General features: G+C 35.4%; 1 protein-coding gene across 1 annotated transcript; it reads right to left on the reverse strand.

Moving 5' to 3' along the window:
- Positions 1-21,310: 21,310 nt before the first annotated feature.
- On the reverse strand, positions 21,311-23,124 carry LOC140809239 (uncharacterized). Its single transcript, XM_073166788.1, has 3 exons — positions 22,837-23,124; positions 22,370-22,638; positions 21,311-21,933 (listed from the first exon to the last, which is right to left on the reverse strand). Exons 1-3 carry the CDS (start codon positions 23,066-23,068, stop codon positions 21,385-21,387), a joined length of 1,050 nt encoding a protein of 349 aa, XP_073022889.1. The 5' UTR covers positions 23,069-23,124; the 3' UTR covers positions 21,311-21,384.
- Between the last annotated feature and the right edge of the window lie 333 nt (positions 23,125-23,457).

Genomic DNA, 23,457 nt, shown 5'->3' on the forward strand with positions numbered 1-23,457 from the left:
TTTTGGCACTATTTCTTCCTTCCATTGTGCTTCTCGTGCTGCCTCCCTGCTTCCATATCTTTTATTTTTTCTTCCGTTCTTTGAATTTTTCTATAACATCTAAAGCATTGTCATATCCTTGGAAATGGCTATGCTTATATTTCTCTTGAAAAACTTGGCTAGGCAATGCACCATCTCCTAAACATCGAACTCGCCCAGAATGCTCATGCCCAAACACATCGCTGCATAAAAAATAATTAGTATCATAAAATTTATAACTTTACAAAATTAAAAGTGCTCATTATCAAAATGCTTGCTCATGCACTTGTCCTGGATCTATTCCCTCCGGTATGTCTTGGAGATGGTGCTTCATAGCCTCATTCAACAAAGCCTGACATAGAAATTTTCCATAAAATTTAAAAATATATTGAAAAGTCATTTTAAAACAACTGAAATAATTTCTTACCTCATGTCTTATAGCTTCATCATCAATAGGAGCACCTATATTTTTTTTTAATGCGACAACTTAATTCTAATAATTCAATACGAGTAGGTTTTATGCCATTCTCCTTAAACTAATCAACAAATTTTGGCAGCAAATTCTGCCATCACACTTAACTAACACCAAATATATTCTATTCACTTTAGTCAATACTTAAAATCCCCTAAAAATATAGAACTTACGAATTAAAATCATATAAAACTTGCAGAAACAATCATTATATATAATGCTTACAAATTTATGTTCCAAAGTTGGAATATTTATGTGTCCTTGTGCATGACGTCATCGTTTTTTATTAACATTTTCTCTATTAATTTTTGAAGTTCTCTGCAATAAGTTTACAAAAAAATACATCATAAACACTTATCTATCCATTTTAAAAAAAAACAATAAATTTATTATTTCTACCTCATTCTTCTTCTAATAGTCACAAAAGGTTTCTCAAACCTCGGGTGTCATCTTATGAGGGACAGGACGAATTTGCAAAAGCTCATCTAAAGGAATATTTGTGTCATAAGATGTTGCCTTGACTTGAGTCCTCCATTATCTCCATGCAGCTCCCATTATTTGCATCACAATATTTCTGTGGCGAGTAGGGATACAAAAACGTGCCTACAAACATTAAACACATTATATTAATTTCAAATTGAAGTTTGGAACTAAAGGATTCTCAACTTATAGTTACAGATCCCCATGTAAGATCCAAACGATTCTTAGGTATTTTCCTCTAGTCCAAAAAATTAAGGGGCGACAAGTTTCCATTCCGAGCAATCGTTCTCACAAAATTTGAAAGTTTGGGTTGCATTTCTCGATAAAGTTGACCCCTTTTCATTGAATCTTACAATCAATAAGTCAATGAGATCTAATATACATAAATTAGAGTAGCAAAAGATTCACAAGGAGAAAAAAAATCAACATGAATTTTCATCATCTGTTTCATTGTTCAGTATTGGCATGTCCTCAACTTTTGATCCCTCTATGATGGATCGTTTGTGCTAGCGCCTTCGAAGACATTTCGCACAAAACAACCTTCAATGAGCTTCAATAGCTCGTGTTCTAAGATTATCAACATCGATGAATTAAATCGAGTTTGGTTTTAAACCAAGCTGAAGAAACTCGAAGTAATCCTTCGTAAAGAAAGCTGAAATGTTAGAAAGTATTTTAACTTGTGTAAACTGACTAACTGAAAGAACACATACTAGTTTTTGCATTCTTTTATTTCAGTTATGATAACAACTGAACACACGAACACTCTAACTAATCAAAATGATTTTAAAGCGATAGTTAATCAGTTAAATACACAAGATATGTTTATGGATGTTCAGAGACTTCAACTGCTCCTACGTCATCCCTTCTATCTCCATGGATAGGATGCACTAGAATACTTTGGTTTACAAAATTACATGTACAAGCCCACTCAGCTAGGACTTATCCACTACCTAAACTGAACTCCTAGCTACGACTGAAAACAGCAACTTCCAGCCAACACTTATTTAACGTCTATGTGAGAAAGACTACATACACAAGTTTAATGTCTTTGTGCAAGACTGTTTTGGGTGGTATTGAGAGTAAGTATGTGTGTGAGAACTGAACAAGAATGTTCTCACAAACTGAGGGAAAGTGGCTTCTAAACTAAGCTGATACAACGATGAAGAATTCCCTTTGGGCTTAAGTGCTTCTGAAAGCTGATATGCAACTGAGCGTGCCCTTTTCTCTCTAGTATTGTATATGTGCTCCTTCTATTATTTGAGTCTTCACCGATCTTCTCTTTATATAGGCGGAGGAAGCTGATCGTACATTGAGACTCATTTATTGTATCTGTTGCATTTGAATCGGCTTCTTGGACTATGTGTCTCGTCTTTTTGACTGTCCCTCTGAAGCGTTTTGTCTTTAATGCTCTGATGCAACGTCCATTATTGTCCTTTGACTGGATAATGGCTTTGTACCTTCTCGCACAGCTGGAATCCACTCGAAGGAAATTATCATCAACCATAACTGAAGGATTCTAACTGATGCTTCGTATTGGTCAGTTTGAACTGATCTTTCAGTTGGGCTGGTGAAATCAGTTGACTCGTCAGTAGAACTGATTTCACATTCGTTCAGTTGGACTGATCAGCTGGATTTCTTCATCAGTTTAACACTCCTTCGGCTGGCCAGGCTTCTGAGGTTTTCCTGCTGAATCACCTATCAACTGGTCAACCAGCTGTACTGCTCAAATGACGTAGCCAGTTAGACTGATTTAATTTGTGTGATCAGTTGGGACTTCAGTTTTGCGATGTAAACATCTCGAGAGTGATCCTAGATTCTGCATAACTAAGGTAGATCATTAGTAACACAATTAATAAGTTTTGTTATCATCAAATCAAGATTGCAAACTTGAAAAGTTTCAACACTCTACATCGGTTCTTATCAACTCAATATATTCTCTATTTACATCACCTAACAATGACTGCACACCAGAAAAATTATTATGAATGAAATGTGTTGTATCAAAATCATCTTCATCTCCCATATTGTATATATCTCTTGGTGTGTGACAAATGACACAATACCAATTCTCATCTTTTGGATCACATATATAATAGAACGTTTGAGCTTGTGAAGCCAAAATAAATTGTTCATGTTCTTCACGCTCTCCTGTATGTATTAAATGCGAAAAGTTCACCATTGTGAATCCTAACAAATCAATTTTCACTCCATTAGTAACATTAACCCAATTACATTGAAAAAGAACGATTCGTCCACGACCACCATAATAAAGTGAGATAACATCAGTTATTCGACCATAATAAGTTGACTCGTGATCATCATTATCATGAGCAGGCATATTTTTTTGTTTTGTTCAGATTCCACTGTGCGAAATGCAAAACCATTTATATTGAACCCATGATAACGAAATGCAATAGAATTTGTACACATGAAAGAGCTCTTAGATCTTAGTCATCAATTTGTTCATTTGTTCGATCAGCCTACAATATACAAAAAATTTCAATAATTATCATATATAAATATTAAAAAATTAATATTTCTATCGATGAACATTTGATGTACAAATATATAATCATAAATTACTTACTTTTTTTTGCAAAATAGCCCGCAAATCGCATTTGTACCAAATCATCTAATTCAAAATTAGTTGAACAACGCCCATATATATGTCTTCTATTCAACTTGTTCTTAAATTCTTTGTTCAATAGTGGCAGGAACTGAAAGTTAGAAACTTTCATTGATGATAAAAACAATAAAAATAATATTTTTTAATTTTTTTTTTTACATACTCACGATATGGGTTCAACATTGTATATCTAGAAAGAATATATATATGTGAGCTTGATTTAGAGTTTTGACATCCAAGGTGACTACTTGCGCCCTTTCGTAGGTCGTCCTACTTGTGGAAACATTGGCAATGAAAGAAACTCAAAATTTGATGTCTTTTTGTGTCTTGTTTCATTACTATAGAATGGGTTTTCACCCTCTAAATAACGAGAAAAAAATACAAAACATTCATCTGCCAAATATACCTCTGCAATGTTTGCCTCTGGCCGTGCTCTATTTCTAACAAAATTTTTAAGTTTCTCAAGATATCTTTCTATTGGATACATCGATAATGTACCGGTCCGGCTATTCTTGCCTCATATGCTAAATGTACCACCAAATGCATCATTATTGTGAAAAAATATGGTGGTAAAATTCTTTCCAACTGACATAAATCCAATATAACACCTTCTTCAGCTTTCTGTAACTCATTTTCTCGTAATAACTTTCCACAAACTGCCTTAAAATATTCACACAAAATGATTAATGGTGCAACAAATTTTTTTTACAACACTCGACGAAGAGCAATTGGAAAGAAATATCCCATAATGACATGACAATCATGGGTTTTTAAACCCATAATTCTACAACATCCAACATCAACACACTTTGAAATGTCAAATGACATACCATCAGGGACACGTATATATTTAAGAACCCAACAAATATTTTCTTCTCGGGTTTACTCAAAGAATAACAAGAGGTTGGAAAATAATTTGTACCATCTGGTTGTTTATGCAGCCATAATTATTTCATATTGCCTAAAATTTTCAAATCTCTACGCGGCAACATTATCTTTGTTCTTGGTTGGATTATTTAAAAGTGTACCTAGGATATTGTCACAAACATTTTTTTCAATATGCATGAGATTCAAATTATGTCTGATCAAATTAACTCCCAATAAGGAAGAATAAAAAATATACTTCTTTTTTGCCACATTTGTTCAATTGACCCTTTATCCGTGTAGTTGTCTTCGATGCATTACTCTTACCATACAAGACATTTTTGTTTAGAGTCATTTTAAGGACATCAGATCCAGACAACGGAGACATATCTAACTCACGTAGCTCTGGCTTTCCATAACTTGCCATTGTTCGAATTTCTGTATCTGGAGATAAGAAGCGACAGTGCCCTCTGAATGACCACTTATTGCCATTCTTAAAGTACAATGCATTTGTCTTATCAGCACATGTTAGACATCCATTCTTTGCATATGTGTTCCATCCAGACAAACTGATGCGAACATGGACGGCCAAGCTCTAAGGAAAGCATGGGATCCGTTGCAGTTGCCGGAAGGACCAGTCACGAGGGGTCGACTAAAGAAGTTAAAGGAGGCACTACAGGGAGTAATGAGCAGGCATGAAGGGGTCGTGATGCATAGGAGTATGTTGGAAGGTCAAAGGAATATGATTCAAGCATTAATTTCATCAACCGAGTCTTCACGGACCTTGACACGGACCTGCACACGGGGTCCGTGCTCTATACAGCCTGAGAAGCCCGTTGACAGTGTCTACACGGACCCGACGACGGACCCAGGCACGGGGTTCGTGCCCTATTATATTGGTGAAGACAGTGTCTACACGGACCCGTACACGGAGGTGAGCACGGGGTCCGTGTCCCTTGTTTCCAGCTGAAGCTTAGTCCCGAGTGTACACGGACCCGGACCCGGAGGGCTACACGGGGTCCGTGTCTTAGAGTTTTGGGCGAGAAAAATTACCTTCTTTAGAGTTTTATTTTGTTAGAAAACTAGATTTTTGTTATCTTTTTTATATAAGACATATCTTGGACGAAATTTTACACACAATACACATATTATTTTGAGTTTTATCAAACTTGTGAAATTTTTTTCTCAACTTTTCAAGGCTTTAGCTTTGTTAAATCAAATCAAACTTATCAAAGTTTAAAACTTTGTGGCGTTTGTCGATCGTGCTTGTGCGGATTGTCGTAGGCGTCGTTCTTCGAAGGTTCGTATCAAATTTCGATTGTTATCCTCGTGATTATTTGTTGCTAAACTTTCATAGTTTAGAGGTGATTAACACATCAATTACTTGATTCAAAAGATCGGGAAAACACACGAGTCTTATTATCGTAAATAAATAGAGGGTGCGATTGCATTTTAATCGTGTTTGCTATTTATTCGTATCAAGATTCACATCATTTGGTATCAGAGCTTTGGGTTTATTGAATTCAAGTAAGTTTATCATTCGTTCTTTTAGCAGATCTAGTTATCTGTTAGTTTCGCAGTCATATCTGTGTTCTGTTCTATTGTTCTTCGTAAATTTTTCGTGAATCTGTGATTCTCGAAATTTGTTGGTGTCTTTTTTTTGGGATTTTCAAGTAGTACGCAGCCTAAAAAAAAAGATTACCAAAAATCCGAAAATCCACCATTATTTCTTTTTGATATTTTGTTCTATTCTTTTTGTGAATCATATACACTTGCCTCACACAGTCAAAAAAAAAATTTATTTCATATATTCGAAGTTCTTGTCTACACAGTCCAAGTGAGTCGGTCGCATTTGTTCACAAGTTGAAACTTGGTTGTTTGATATAACCAAATACAAAGCTTGAGCACTTCTAAGAGAGCCTTCAAAATTCGAGTGATACACTTGAGTGCGAGTGACTTTCCTTTGGAGTGAACGGTGAGTATTTGTTGTGAGCAAACAAAATCAGAGAGACGAGTGAATTTCTTTGGAGTGACCGTGAGCATTTGGGTGAGGATTATTTTATTTCTACTAACCTTTTCTTGCAGGTAAAAATTTGAAATTAAATGGAGAGGGAGGTAGGAGATAGTTCTAATCCGGGGTTATCTAAGGTCCAAATGGAGGCGTTGACTGGACATTTTTCTAGGATGATAAAGATTGAGATGGAGTCGTTACATGAGCGTTTGGATAGGATTGAAGTGAGTCCTAGTGGGGGTAAATCTAAGGTTAGAGACTTGGGTAGAGGCGAAGATGAGGAATATGATTTGGGGGGAGAAGAGGAGAGTCAAAATGAAAATTGGGGTAGGAATGGAAGAGGTAGAGGAGTTGGTAGAGGAAGAGGAGAAGCTATGAGGGGTAGATTTAATGATGGGCATAGGGAAGATGGGAACATGGGTAGCATTAAAATGAAAATTCCATCTTTCCATGGCAAATCTGACCCGGAAGCGTACTTAGAATGGGAAAAGAGGGTAGAATTTGTTTTTGAGTGTCACCACTACTTCGAACAAAAGAAGGTGAGGTTGGCGGTGGTGGAATTCTTAGACTATGCTCTCATTTGGTGGGATCAATTAGTGACCACTAGGAGGAGGTATAACGAGAGACCCATTAATTCTTGGGATGAGATGAAGAGGGTAATGAGAAAGAGGTTTGTGCCCAATCACTATTATAGGGAGATGTTTAAGAGGCTACAAACTTTGAGGCAAGGGTCAAAGAGTGTTGAGGACTACCATAAGGAGTCAGAGGTAGTCATGATTAGGGCCAATATTGAGGAGGATAGTGAGGCAACCATGGCTCGTTTTCTTTGTGGCTTGAACAGGGAGATTCAAGATCAATTGGAGTTTAGGAACTACTTGGACCTTGACGAGATGGTGCAAATGGCCATAAAGGTGGAACAACAACTCAAAAGGCATGGAGTTGGCCGCACCAACCAAACTGGAGGTACGTCTTCCTCTTGGCGACCAAATGTTGCAAAGCGTGATGATAGCAAAGTGGTGACCAAGCCTAAGATTGAGACAAAGCAGGAGGCACCTAGACACGGAGTGCAAGGTAAAACTGAAATTCCTTCTACTCGTTCTAGAGATACTAAATGTTTTAGATGTCAAGGGTTGGGTCATATTGCTAGTGACTGTCCTAATAAGAGGGTAATGTTTTTGAATGAGTATGGTCAGTATGAGTCTCAAAGTGAGGGAGATGGCGAGGGTAGTGATGATGATATGCCTGCGTTGGAGGATCCCGATGAGGGATATGGAGCGGTTATAGGAGAAGCGCTAGTGACTAGGCGAATCATGAGTGCCCAAGTCAAGGATGGGGAGGCTAGCCAAATGGAGAATTTGTTCAACACTAGATGTTTTGTGAATGGTAAGGTTTGCAATGCAATCATAGATGGGGGAAGTCTCACCAATGTGGCTAGTGTTGAGATGGTGGAGAAATTGGGATTGCCTACAATAAAACATCCTCAACCATATAGGCTTCAATGGTTGAATGATTGTGCGGAGGTGAAAGTAAATAGGCAAGTTCTAGTGTCCTTTTCTATTGAGAAATATGTGGATGAGGTTTTGTGTGACATGGTGCCCATGCATGCTTGTCATATTTTGTTGGGAAGACCATGGCAATTTGATAGGCACGTTACTCGTGATGGGTTCAAAAATCGTTATTCATTTGTTTTAAAGAAAGAATCCATTGTATTGCTCCCTTTGTCCCCAAAGCAAGTATTGGAGGACCAATTGAAAAAGAAAAAGAGAGATGAGGCCGAAAAAAAGGAGTGAATTAAAAGGTGAGATGACCTTTGAAAACAAAAATGAAGTGGCTGAAAAAAAGAGTGATCAAAAGAGTGAGATAATCATAAAAACAAAAAAAAAAGAGAGGAAAGAAAATGAGGGAAAAGAAAAGGAGAGGAAAGAGGCCAAAAAGAAATCATATATGGCCCAAAAAGGTGAGTTGAAACAATTGTTGCACACACATGAACCACTTGTGTTAATTCTTTACAAAGAGATCCTCCTTAACACAAGTGATATAGCCGGATCCCTTCCGAGCGTTATTGTTTCACTATTGCAGGAATTTGACGATGTATTTCCGGAGGAGCTACCTCAAGGTTTACCACCATTGAGGGGGATTGAACACCAAATTGATTTGGTGCCCGGGAGTGCCTTGTCGAACCATCCATCTTATAGGAGCAATCCAGAGGAGACTAAGGAGCTGCAACGACAGGTAAGTGAGATATTAGATAAAGGGTTTGTGCGTGAGTCCATGTCACCTTGTGCGGTGCCTGTTTTATTAGTTCCTAAGAAAGATGGTTCATGGCGTATGTGTGTAGATTGTATGGCAATCAATAACATAACCATTAAGTATAGGCATCCCATACCTAGACTAGATGATATGTTAGATGAATTGCATGGTTCTTGCATTTTTAGCAAAATTGACTTGAAGAGTGGCTATCATCAAATTAGGATGCGGGAAGGTGATGAGTGGAAAACTGCGTTTAAAACCAAATACGGGTTGTATGAGTGGATGGTTATGCCTTTTGGCTTGACTAATGCACCTAGCACCTTTATGAGGTTAATGAATCATGTTTTGCGTGCACACATAGGAAAATTTGTTGTGGTCTATTTTGATGATATCCTAGTGTATAGCAAAAACTTGGATGAACATGTTAACCACTTGAGGCTTGTTCTAATCACATTAAGAGCTGAAAATTTATATGCTAACTTGAAGAAGTGTGATTTTTGTACTAGCAAACTTGTCTTCCTTGGTTTTGTGGTAAGTTCACAGGGTATACAAGTTCATGAAGACAAGGTAAGTGCTATTCGGGATTGGCCAACGCCTACTACTGTTGGCCAAGTTCGAAGTTTTCATGGTCTTGCAAGCTTCTATAGGAGGTTTGTAAAAGATTTTAGCACATTGGCAGCACCAATGACGGCAGTGATCAAGAAGAACGTTCCATTTCATTGGGGTGAGGAGCAATAGAAGTCCTTCAATCTCATTAAGCAAAAATTAATTAATGCTCCTTTACTTATTTTACCCGATTTTGCTAACACCTTTGAAATTGAATGTGATGCTTCAGGTGTAGGTATTGGTGGCGTGTTGATGCAAGGAGGAAGGCCGGTGGCGTACTTTAGTGAGAAGCTCAATGGGGCAGCGCTGAACTATCCCACGTATGACAAGGAGTTCTATGCACTTGTGAGGACTCTTGAGACGTGGCAGCACTACTTGAGGCCTAAAGAGTTTGTGATTCATACGGATCATTAGTCTCTAAAGCACCTCAAGGGGCAACAAAAGCTGAACAAGCGGCATGCTAAGTGGGTGGCTTTCATAGAGACATTCCCCTACATGATCAAATATAAGCAAGGTAAGGAAAACATAGTGGCCGACGCACTATCACGGAGGTATGTGCTTTTCTCTACTTTGGAATCTAAAATCTTGGGGTTTGAGCTTGTTAAAGAATTGTATGCGCTAGATGAGGACTTTAAGAGTTTGTTTGAAACTTGTATGCATGGTTCACATGATAAATTCTACTTGCATAAGGGTTTCTTGTTTAGAGAAGATAGATTGTGCATCCCTAAATCATCAACTCGTGAACTACTTGTTAGGGAAGCACATGGGGGTGGTTTAATGGGACATTTTGGTGTGTCAAAAACTTTGAATGCTTTGCATGAACATTTTTATTGGCCACACATGAAGCGTGATGTTGAGCGTATTTGTGAGAAGTGCATAACTTGTAGACAAGTTAAGTCTAGGACACTACCACATAGATTATATACACCACTTCCCGTCCCTAGTGAACCTTGGGTTGATATCTCTATGGGCTTTGTTTTGGGGTTACCTAGGACAAAGAAGGGGATGGACTCTATATTTGTTGTTGTGGATAGGTTTTCTAATATGGCACATTTTATTGCTTGTCACAAAACTGATGATGCATCTAACATTGCGGATTTGTTCTTTAGAGAAGTCGTTAGGTTGCATGGCATGCCTAGGACTATTGTGTCTGACCGTGATGTTAAATTCTTAAGTTACTTTTGGAAAACACTATGGGCTAAACTTGGCACTAAATTACTATTTTCTACGACCTGTCATCCTCAAACTGATGGTCAAACTGAGGTAGTTAATAGGACGTTAGGAACTTTATTACGTGCTATTCTTAAAAAGAACTTAAAGAATTGGGAAAATTGCTTGCCATTTGTTGAGTTTGCATATAATCGTTGCGTGCATTCTACTACTAATTATTCGCCATTTGAAATTGTGTATGGTTTTAATCCTTTAACTCCGTTGGATTTGATGTCGTTACCTGTGAGTGAAAGGTTAAACATAGATGGCAAAAGGAAGGCTGAATTCGTTAGGAGTTTGCATGAGAAGGTCAAGGCTAATGTTGAAAAGCGGAATGAGCAATATGCTAAGCAAGCCAACAAGGGGAAGAAGAAGGTGATCTTCGAAAAGGGTGATTGGGTGTGGCTACACTTTAGGAAGAAGAGGTTCCCTGAGAAGCGTCGTTCAAAGCTATTATCTAGGGGCGATGGACCATTCCAAGTTCTTGAGAGGATCAATGACAATGCCTACAAACTCGACTTGCCAGGTGAGTATAATATTAGTTCTACTTTTAATGTTAGTGACTTGTCGTTGTTTGATGTAGGTGATGAGCTAGATTTGAGGACAAATCCTCTTCAAGAAGGGGAGGATGATGCGAACATGGACGGCCAAGCTCTAAGTAAAGCATGGGATCCGTTGCAGTTGCCGGAAGGACCAGTCACGAGGGGTCGACTAAAGAAGTTCAAGGAGGCACTACAGGGAGTAATGAGCATGCATGAAGGGGTCGTGATGCATAGGAGTATGTTGGAAGGCCAAAGGAATATGATTCAAGCATTAATTTCATCAACCGAGTCTTCACGGACCTTGACACGGACCTGCACACGGGGTCCGTGCTGTATACAGCCTGAGATGCCCATTGACAGTGTCTACACGGACCCGACGACGGCCCCAGGCACGGGGTCCGTGCCCTATTATATTGGCGAAGACAGTGTCTACACGGACCCGTACACGGAGGTGAGCACGGGGTCCGTGCCCCTTGTTTCCAGCTGAAGCTTAGTCCCGAGTGTACACGGACCCGGACACGGAGGGCTACACGGGGTCCGTGTCCTAGAGTTTTGGGCGAGAAAAATTACCTTCTTTAGAGTTTTATTTTGTTAGAAAACTAGATTTTTGTTATCTTTTTGATATAAGACATATCTTGGACGAAATTTTACACATAATACACATATTATTTTGAGTTTTATCAAACCTGTGAGATTTTTCTCTCAACTTTTCAAGGCTTTAGCTTTGTTAAATCAAATCAAACTTATCAAAGTTTAAAACTTTGTGGCGTTTGTCGATCGTGCTTGTGCGGATTGTCGTAGGCGTCGTTCTTCGAAGGTTCGTATCAAATTTCGATTGTTATCCTCGTGATTATTTGTTGCTAAACTTTCATAGTTTAGAGGTGAATAACACATCAATTACTTGATTCAAAAGATCGGGAAAACACACGAGTCTTATTATCGTAATTAAATAGAGGGTGCGATTGCGTTTTAATCGTGTTTGCTATTTATTCGTATCGAGATTCACATCACAAACATCCCAAACTAGGAAAGTAACTGACTGTCCAAAGTAATGCAGCGTGCTTTTGAAACATTTGTTTGTTGCAAGCATCATATGTCAGAGTCCCATTTTACCACAAATCTTTCAGATCCGCCAATAAAGGTTGTAAGTGTACATCAATATCATTTCCAGGTGCTTTAGGGCATGGAATTAATGTGGATAAAATTATTGAATGAGGTTTCAAAGACTCCTAAGGTGGTAAATTGTAAGGCATCAAGACAATGGGCCACTTACTGTGTGACACACCTTGATTTTTAAAAGGATTAAAGCCATCAGCATCGACTCTTAATCGTGCATTTCAAACATCAGATACAAAGTCATGATGGCGTTCATCAAAGGCTTTCCATGCTTGTGAATCAGTCGGATGCCTCATGATTCCATCCGAAACCCGTTTCTTAGAATGCCATTGCATGTTTTCATGTGTCTTAGATGACCTGAGTAAGCGTTGTAATCTTGGTTTTAAAGAAAAATACCAAAATATCTTGGTTGGTGTCTTCACCAAAAGACGTTTTTTTTCACCTTTACTTGACTTCTTGGTTTGTTTCTGCAAGTCCTTCCATCTTGAGAGGTTACACACTTTGCAAGCTTGTTCATTCTTATTTTCCCCACAATAAATCATGCAGTCATTTGGACAAGCATACATTTTATCGTACTGAAGTCCTAGTTTATAACACAACTTTCCTGCATAAACATTTTCATATTCGTCATAATAAAAATCAAGCCTTTGGGTGATGCAAAGTTTCGGCCAAAAGGTGTGCAAATAGTGTGTGTTCTTAGTGTTTTGGCGCGTGTTGTGTGTTACCGAGAGTTATAAGTAGAATTAGGGTAGAACTCCCCGTCTCATATATATAATCTGATAATAGCTAGGTGTTTAGGTTATTTAATCAAGATTTAAATTAATAATTAATCCCTCAAATTTTAAATTACTATTTAAGCCCTCCAATTTTAAATTAAGAGTCCTACGATTTTAAACTTCTACACATAATTAAATATTACCTAATAATTAAATACTGCCTAATTTAATTAATATATTCATAAAATAATTTTATTAACATCTTAATCGTCTCCGGTCTCCTTTCTCTGTTCGGCATTGAATATTCGTTTGAAAACTAGAACTCGAGAAAACAATTTAAATTGCATAATAAAATAAATATATACATTTAAAATAATTTAATTCATAACATACATCACCAAAATTATTAATTAAATAAATAAATTATTTCAATCATACGTGTATTAGTTTTGGGGCACTACAATATGAGCTGCCAGAAGCTGAAGAAGAAGACTTTTCTATTGTTTTTGAAATTGGTGAAAGTCAGGCTGGCAAGTAGCCAAAAATTGAAGAAGTACCACAACCAGAATTTGTCAATATCTAAGAATCAATTTCAGATCCTGATATTGATATAGAATCAACAGTTCAAGAGGTTGATATACCAAAGTCTGTGGAAGAACTTTCTCAAATTTTTACTAATGAGACACACACTTTTTAGACCGATGGTCAAGAGGACTGGTTTGAACCTTTGAATGAAGAAGCTCCATCTTCTCACCACAGAATATGCAAACTGGAGATCTCCTAGAGATTCTTCTTATCTTTGTGGATCAATGGTGAATTCAATATCCCATTTTGACTTCGATCAAAGCAGATGACCCCTCGACTCCAATGATTGAAGATTTTTCTAGTGAGGAAGGGAGAAATTATGCGGATGAAGAGTTAAATTTTGGAATCATTATCAACAACTCTAGCCGATTAACAGAAAAATGAAGTTCCAACTACTTTACCTAAAAATCTATTCGACAAGGAGATTGTTGTCTTTTCCTGACAGTCTAACTAGTCCAACAGGGACCTAGCGGTATGAAATAAATGGCTAAACAATGGTTTGAAGATTCACAAATTTCATCTGGTGACTTAACTGTTGATCCTCAAGAATAAAACTTTTCTATTCCTCTCTTCCATCAGCTACAGCTTCAATCAAGCTCTCCAATTCTTGAAGAAGAAACTTCTTCCGATCCCAACCTATATATCTACTCTGAATTCTACAATAATTATTCCAAAGTTTTACTCGATCTAGTTCACACGCAAATCAAGATTCTCTCCAAAACAGTCAACAATGTCTAGATCAAATAGCGTGCTCATATTGTTGCTTTTGACAAACTTTTAGAGATGTTCTACGTATTCTTTATTCTCTAGAGAATAACTTCAAGCTAGACAACGCTGATCAAGCCGCAACCGAGCGTCAAACTGAAAATTTGGGTGTAACTATATCTAGTCAAATAATTCGATCTCATGAGAAAATGAATGGCTGACTTGATCATATTATGACCACCCTTGGCAGCCAATTTCAGAAATTCTTAATCATATATATGAAACTTGGTGATGTCAAAAAAGGGGAAGTAGTGGATTATAAGAAGCTTGAAAAGCAAAAGCAGCGAGCCAAAAGGGCCAAGTATGTAGAGTCCAAGTGTAACTATAAATGAAGGAGATTAAAAGAAGAAGAAAAGGTGGTTGAAGCAGTAGTTCAAGCCATAGAAAATAACATTCTTTTGACGGTGTAATATTATTTTGTTTAATTTAATGCACCTGTAGAATGATATTTCATTTACTTAATGAAATTCATCTTGTTTCAATCATTGCAAATTTTGCTCTATGTGACTCTTTATATATATTTGCAGCTTGGTTTTGTCATCACAAAAAAAGAGAAATTGTTAAAATATTTCTGTTACCCTAAGTTTTTGTGAATGACAAAATAACAACATTGAGATGTTACAGTAAACTAGTCGTTATATTATTTTATATTTCAGGTTTCTGACAGCTGATGCAATATCTAGCTGCTCAATTGACCTATTCAAGTCCATCCTGTCCATTTCTTCTTTCTTCACCAACTGCAGATCTTTCATTTTCTGATCGCCCTGTATTAAATAAAGACTGTTACTATCAAACCGTCGGGCATAATATATGCAAAGAAAAGTAAATACTTTACTTCCAATCGTCAAGAACACTGCCAATTATAGTTATGCAACAGTATCCCACCAACTCCTGATATGACAGAAAGTTTCTTTAAAATGTCCAAAGTCAAAGCGGTTTTTCAAAAGCTAGGAGCTATAAGTTGCAAAAGTAAAGAAATATTAAATGAGCAGCTAATGCTATGTACTTCGTCTAAAAGAGACAAGTTCATTATGTCAGGAAATTATAAGTGATCGTTGAAAAACATTATCCCACCATTGGAAGCTTTCAAATATTTTTATATGCAGATTTGGCTTCAAGAAGCACCAAATATATACAACTTTCGTGCATCTTTCGAATCTATATTATCAAATTCTCTGAGCACTCGTACAAGGAATACTGCAAGACTGCTCATACAACACACGCTTATCAAAAATACATCAAATCATCAAGGATCAAATTTGTACTACACCAAAAACTCAAGTCATCAAGTCTGACTTTTGGGTTTTGTGTTTGTTGTTTGGTGAACCAATAGTTCTTAAATATCCAGAAGTGTAAAGTGATCACTAAGAATTTCAGTTAAGCAATGATATGCCCTAAATAAATTGGGTTGTAACAAGACTTTGTAAAATTGAAGTCTTTTAGTGGAAACATTCTTAAGTAGAAGAAGGAATGAAATAGATGATTTATCTCCAAATATCCATAAAAATATTTGTGTTATTACATTACACACTTACATTCCTGCAAATATCATTTCAAGTTGTTATTGTTAAACTGTTGTCGGGTACAATAATTGTCCCTACTTAGTAGAGCGATCAAACTGTGGTGCTTGAGCTAACGTGAGGTTTAAAATATTTGAGTTGCACCATTACTGTCAGTTATAGCTTTTGGTAAAATGGCAAACGCTTGATCCTACAATTATTCGGAGGGAGATTATTGGGTGCAATAATTGTCCCTGCTTGGTATGGTGATCGAACCATGGTGATTGAGCTACTATATAGTTTAAAAGATTTGAGTTGCACCATTACCACCAGATATAGCTTTTGGTAAAGCGGCAAGCGTTCGATCCATCAGTTAAGGAAGTATAAGTGTTAGAAGGGGGTTGAATAAACACTTAGGATTTTTGAACTCTTTTCTGTTGAGTGAATTGGTTCTTTGATAAACTGATCCTAAATCTTGTTTGTCAATATAGATCAGTCAACAATTAAAAGTTCATAATCAGACTAAAAAATTACATTGAATACTTGAGGTAAATATAGTGTAAAACTGAAATGATAAATGATCTGAACACATAGATTTTTATGGATATTCAGAGACTTCAAATACTTTTATGTCACCCCTTCTATCTCAATGATAGGATTTTATTAAAAAACTTAGATATATTACAACAGATTGTAATACTCAACTTTAGCTGGTCTTATACACTGCCAAACTGAAGCTGTTAGATTAACAACTCGTGAAGTGTATCGCAAATGATTGAAGGTTGTGGTTTGATTGCTCTGTGTGTTTTGCTTCCTTTTCAGTCACCAACCTGCTTCAGCTGATTCGATCAGTTATATATAGTCTTTGATCTCAACGGTTGTATTGAATGTATTTAATGAACATTTAATGACAAATATTCGTTGAATCGTCGTGTAGTTACTTTATATGATAGTAGTACAAGGTATTACGACTATTATGTTATGATACAACTGTTCTACTTTGGTACGACCTGTCAGTTTGTCTACTGATTCTTCAACTGATGACGTGGCCAACTGATTATAGGTCAATTGGGCATTATCAGTTGTAACTGATGTCCTATCTGTTATGAATACTTTAGTTTGATAGGGTTTTTCCAGTTCAGTTCAACTGAAGAATTCAGTTACGTTTATTTGACTGTTCGATCAGTCATATTCTTCAGTTCTTCTTACAGATTAATTTCTCGGGACCGAGGTTAGTCGACATCGACGTTGTTCAACGATCACATATTCGCCAAAACAAAAAGCCTCATAGTTCAATATAAACCAAAATCAATCTATTTCATAATTAACTCAAAATAATCTTTTCTTACAGCGATAAATTCCCAAAACGAAGTAAAATGTTATGAAGCATTATACAACTTGAATCAAAACTTAGGAAAAACATAAGCGGGTGGTAATATTCATGTCTTGGAACTTTATCATCAACCACAAAACATGTCTTCTTCATTCTCGTCTACTTGATCTTCATTCTTATCTTGAGATAGTAGATTAAGGGGTGAGTGTTTAGGGAATACTCAGCAAGTGGGGCCGATCGATCTTAGTTGATAACAAATACATATATATATATCGTATATAATTCGAATATAGACAACATGTTCAAATCATATCATATTAAATCAAACAAATGACACTGAAAATCATCTTATTTTACATGGATAATTGATCATTTCCATAAGTTATATACTTTAAAGGGCGAGGCCATAGTATCGGTTATTATATCCCATCGCATCAGGACCAAATCAAATCAAATGTCGGAATTTTCTGATCATTTCAAATGCAAATCATAACAGTGACTTCAAAATATTTTTCTCAAACATGCTTTCAAATATATTCCGATCGAAATTCAATAAACATAAATAATTTATTTTTGTGCAAACGTGGACACACTTATATCATCAGATAGTACTTATGAAATGTAAGTGTATATAAAAGTATAGTAAAAAAGACACTTACGAAGAAATATATATTGCAAAATATCACTTATCGAACAAAATAAGTGTGCAAATCTTTATCGAATATACATATATATATAAGCACACTTACAAAGAACAAGTATGTCAAACTTTATATATACAAAAATCCAATTACGAATAATTATATATAGCAAAAACCCACTTATACTTGGTTCAAATGTACGATTCGAACTTAACCGATACTTAGGTAAAACTTGGGTCGAACATGGGTAGCAATTCGAGTGTACTTGGGCAGCACCTCGGTCACGATTTGGGTATCACTTGGACATAACTACAATGGCCGAATGTAGCCTCTTCTATTTGCCTCCATTAATTGTCATTTATTTCACTTAAATGTCATTATTTATGGTCATTAACATCCTCTTAATGACACTCATTCATGACCATTAACCTTATATTAAAAACACCTATTCATGATTATTAATCTCCTCTGAATTCTCATTATTTTGCTTTTAATATAGGTAGTTTAATGACTAATTTTATTGTGGTTTAAATTAGTTATTAAAATGGTGATAAATAGTCAATAATGAGGGGAAAATGATTATTCAAATTTATAATTTTGTAATTGCATGGAACTCAAAAATGTTGTGCCAAAATGAGCTGAAATTTACTATGACATATATATAGGTATTCCCGTTGCAAGATTTTGGGTCTTCACAGTTTATTCATCCCTCTAAACTCCAATCCTATCCAAACATAATATAAGTTTTATTATTATCACATAAGCCACGTAGAAGAGCATAAGTGACAAATAAGTTATATTTGGTGGATTTAGTGGTTTTGGGCAAAAAATGAACAAAACAAGAAAAAATATAAGTTACTAGATGAAAACCAAACAGTGGCAGGTTACATTAATAATACCTAAAATAGACCAACTTACATGACTAAATTTTTATTTTTTCTGAATTTATTTAGAAGAAATTTTCTCATCTTTTTTTTTTCATGTTTGAATATATGCGATTCATTGCAATTTTGGTCTTGTACCTTTATTTTTTGCGATTTTGATCCTTTATGCTGTCAAATTTCCGTCTTATTCATGTACATTTAAATTTTTGACAAATTTATTTATTTTTCATCAGGAGAGTTGATATGGCAATGCACACATCAGAGCCATACCGACGCCATATCAACGTTGCATCGGTGGTACTCAGAGCCATGTTTAAAAATGATTAAAATTGTAAAAAAATCAAAGATAGTGGAACTAAAGCAGAAATTTGACAAACTAAAATAACAAAATCTTAAAGAGACGAATATATAACCAAAATTGTAATTTTCTCATAAATTTATTGTGACATACTTTTCTTTAAAATTTCTTCCGAACAAGACATTTCTCACTTTTTTATATATAAAGTGGGAAAACTATAATTTTGATCTTACATATTTGTTTATTTGCATTTTTTGTTCTATAAGTTGTCAACTTTTAGCCTTAGTTCTATATATTTCCATTTAGCTTTTTCATAAAAAAAATGTTGGTGTATGATGGGCCACGTAGGCAGTACATAGGTTCCATGTCAACACTACATTAGAAAAATGATTAAAATTACAAAAATAATAAAGATAACATAATAAATTAAAATTTGATAACACAAAAGACCAAATCGCAAATAGACAAATATATATTTAGGATTAAAACTACAGTTTTTCCGAAAACAAATAGGTATATGAGAATTTTTTTTTTGAGAATATATTAGAAATTTTATATAGCTTATAGAACCTTATTTTTTATTCCAATATGAAACCAAACCGCAATTTCGGCAAACGTTGATTTTAATAACATGTGTCGAATTGCGACATATTTTTTTATTTATTATGTAAACCACCACAATATATATCTTATTGCATTAAGCGTGTGTAACATAAACCATTTTCTACGAAAAAACACGATTTATCTATAGTTTATATCACATCGATTGTGCTTAAATTGATGAATTTTAAATTCATTAACTTGTTTTGTTGAAAAAAATTCAAATAAATTTCAAATGCAATATATTTCAATAATAATTTTCTGGTCGATTTCAATATATTCAAGATGAATGTTTTTTAAAATTAATATCTTCGTCTAATCAAATCGATCAATACAAAAGCTACCGTAATTGATTATAAAAATTACATTTATGTTACTTTCTATGCCTGATTAATTATACTCATCCCCTATATTGCATATAAGTTCCTAATATATATTATGGTTAAGCACAACATGCTTATGCATGATATGCTAATTTTTTTATCAATCCACCAATTTGATCACGAATTAAACCGAATTCTTTAAATTCTGACGAAAAGATGTTGTTTTGAACTAATCAAATCGAGTGAAATTCATAAGAATTTAGATATAGACAAACCAATCTATTGCATTAGAACAAATTAATGGAACTCGAATATCCAAATTAAATAATTATAAAAAATATAATTAATCTATATTTTTAAGAAATAATAACCAATTTATCAGAATAACTTGAACAAATCATCAAACTAAATTGGCTCATTCAGCGAATGGAACTTAATTTTTGTTCATCCAAATACCAAAATAGAAAGGAAAAGGAAAAAGTGAAAAAGGAAGGATAAAAGGGAAAGGGAAGAAATTTTCAAACTAGCTAAGCCTCTCTAGTCTGAAATAAAAGGTAAAACAAACAAAAAAAGGCATCATAAAACAAGAAAGAAAAAAAAAACAAAAAAACAAAAAAAGCATCATATTTAAACTTTCATATCATAGGAGAGTTAATTTTTCTTCAATCAATGCCTGATATTGAAAGCTCTCATAGTTGACAAAGAGGAGTCAAAAATAACAGAAAAATTTCACAATCATCATGTCATGTTTTAGTGTTTTTTTAGATTGGTAAGTTTTTAATTTTAGTCAGTTTTTTTTTTCTGAAGGGTTGAATATTGATTTCATGCTAACGCTTTCGCGGAAAAGAACTAAAAAAACAACTTATTGCTGGGAAAATTCCTGTTTTGGTTCTATATATTCACCATCCTACGATTTTGACATCTATGTTGTCAATATTGATTCATAATCATGTATCTTTTAATTTTTGACAATTTTAGTTAGTTTCCACTTGAGTGCTGACATGTTATCGAGCAAGTCGACATCATGTATTTTTTCTTTTCCAGAATTTGACATCATAGAATATCAAAATCACAAAAGAAACAAAAATACACTGGAATTGTCATTTCTCCGATTATTGCACTAGAACCAAAATCACCAAATTTTGATATCAAAATCACAAAAGAAACAAAAATACACTAGAATTGTCATTTCTCCGATTATTGCACTAGAACCAAAATCACCAAATCTTGATAACTTACCGGATCAAAAGCCAAAAGCTGCTAACTTAGATCAGATGACGATTTTATTATTATTATTATTTTTATTTGCTATTACATTATATTTCAGTTCAATGTCTAAACAAAAACCCTAAAACACAAAGTGGAACACAACGCCCGGCGGCACTGTTTCTTAACATAAAGTTGTTTTTTACTCATCTTTATCATAAAGTTTATATATATATATATATATATATATATCAAACACGCATCAGTCATCTGTAAGAAGTATATATAATAATATCATTATCATCATCAACTATAAAATGTGCATGCATCAATATATCAGTTACTTAAAAATGTTATAATTGTCGTCTAGTTTGCTTGCCTCGGAGCTTGAGTTCCAATCCCAAAATCTATCCAAAATGGTGGTCGCTTGGCTCGAGCCGGCCAGGATCACGTTTGCTGACTGCTGCTGTTGCTGCTGCAAAGTTGAGTAGTGGGGAAAAAGATTGGTGGTGTTAATATTATTGTAATGATTTTCTTGATTGAGAGAGTAATTGTTAACTATCTTATGAAGGTCATCAATCGGATTCGAGGTCCGATTGGCGAAGATTGCAGTGGCAATTGGTGCTATGGTAGGATTTATTATATGACTAGTTTGCAATGGATTGATGCTGTAAGAATTGGGGTTTGAAAGGGCAAGAGAGGTGCCGGTGTTTGTGCTGCTACTCGGGCTTGACTCGGTTACTGGTCCATTGTTTTGATGCAATGACCTTGATGGATTTTGAGCTGATTTTGATCTTGATGATGAAGTTTTTGTTGGAAGAGAACGGGGGAGAGATGGATGGTCTTCGAAACCAGCTCTTTTGTGGACTCGGCATATTGAAATTTCAGCCTGAGAAATAAATTGTTAGATCAATTCATTGGGTTAAATATAAAATAAAATGAAACGAAAACACGCGTATATGAATAAAGAATTGTTTAATCTTTGATGATTGTCTTATTTGTAGCAAATTATACGAGGGTTTTCATGAGAGTAAGGGGTATTCTTGTTTTTTACAAAAAAAAAAAAAAAAAGAACTGGGTATTCTTGTTAAAAAAGAACTGGGATATTGGGTATATACATGTATATCTCAAGAAAAACATGCAGTAAACAGAGAGTTCATGTCATAAACTTCAAAGTTTGGATATTTAAGTACTGGGCTTTTGTTTTTTTGCATCACAAAACTAGATCGAAAAAATTGCAAAGAATATCAGAGATTCAAAGGAAGTTTAACCATCAATCCTGTTCACTGTGCCATTGGATCTAAGTTTGTATATCCAACTCTCACCTTTTGTAGGCGCTCGGTTTCATGGTGTGGCAGTCGATATTCGTTCATGATCCAACTAGTCCGGATCCCTTTCGGAGCCTTACCAGAGTAGAAAACAAGGGTTTTCTTGAGGCCAATAGACCTCAAACTATCGCTTTTTATCATTCTATCAGCACCAGTTGCCTTCCAGTATCCAGAAGTCGTCACCCGATTTGGTCGATCTCCGTTTCGATACTTCCTATCCCTTGGCACATAGAAGTACCATTCCTTCTCCCCGATTGCTGCCAAAGCTTTGACAAACCAAAAACCGAATCAGACACACAAAAACAGACCTAGCAAGAAACTTTCATATCAAATGAGAAGACAAATTTTATATGTAAATTGCGAAGCTTGTAAAGCTACAAATCAAGAAATGGGCAAAAGGGGTTGACAAATAGAAAATGAATGAGAAACGAGTATATACACATCGTATGTATATGCATATATACCAGGAAGTTCCCAAGGGTCATAGCGATAAAGGTCTAAAAAAGTGACGAGTTCCACATTAAAGCGCTTGCCCTCCACCTTACGGCGGAGGTAGAATTCAATAAGCTCTTCTTCTGTGGGATGGAAGCGAAATCCCGGCATAACCGCGTCGTGTTCGTGTTGGTCATCTTCTTGCCTGTGTCTGTCTTCTTCTTCTTCTTCTTGAAGATTGCTCATGGCGGCTGCAATGGCCATACAATTATAGCAAATTACCGCCCTCAATTATTTGTACATCAACTATATGTACAAAACACTCACTCACACACACACACACACACACACACACACACACATATATATATATATATATATATATATGAGATTGAAAGGACAAGTGGGAGGTAAAATTAAGACTATAAGTTCTCAATTTCTTAATTTAAAATCAACGAGGAAGAAGAACAAGAGATAAGGGAACGAGCATAGGTGGAGTGGACGATAAAGTTTATGGCATCAAGTGACTAATTTGATACTTTTATATTTTCAATATTAAAGTTAAATTTCTTTTTGAAAATCAGTGAAGGTTTTTTTTAGTTGGAGAAATATTTGTTATAAGACTTCGGATCCGAGACCTTGGTGTCAGATTT

The sequence above is a fragment of the Primulina eburnea genome, chromosome 13 (genome assembly GCF_022965805.1).
Source record: "Primulina eburnea isolate SZY01 chromosome 13, ASM2296580v1, whole genome shotgun sequence".
In the NCBI taxonomy this organism is placed as follows: Eukaryota; Viridiplantae; Streptophyta; class Magnoliopsida; order Lamiales; family Gesneriaceae; genus Primulina; species Primulina eburnea.

Coding starts and splice junctions, on each gene's coding strand:
- LOC140809239 (XM_073166788.1), bottom strand. CDS start 23,068: ATGGCCATTGCAGCCGCCATGAGCAATCTTCAAGAAGAAGAAGAAGAA. Junction 22,639..22,836: donor TGACCCTTGGGAACTTCCTG/GTATATATGCAT, acceptor GGTTTGTCAAAG/CTTTGGCAGCAATCGGGGAG. Junction 21,934..22,369: donor AAACCGAGCGCCTACAAAAG/GTGAGAGTTGGA, acceptor TTTATTTCTCAG/GCTGAAATTTCAATATGCCG.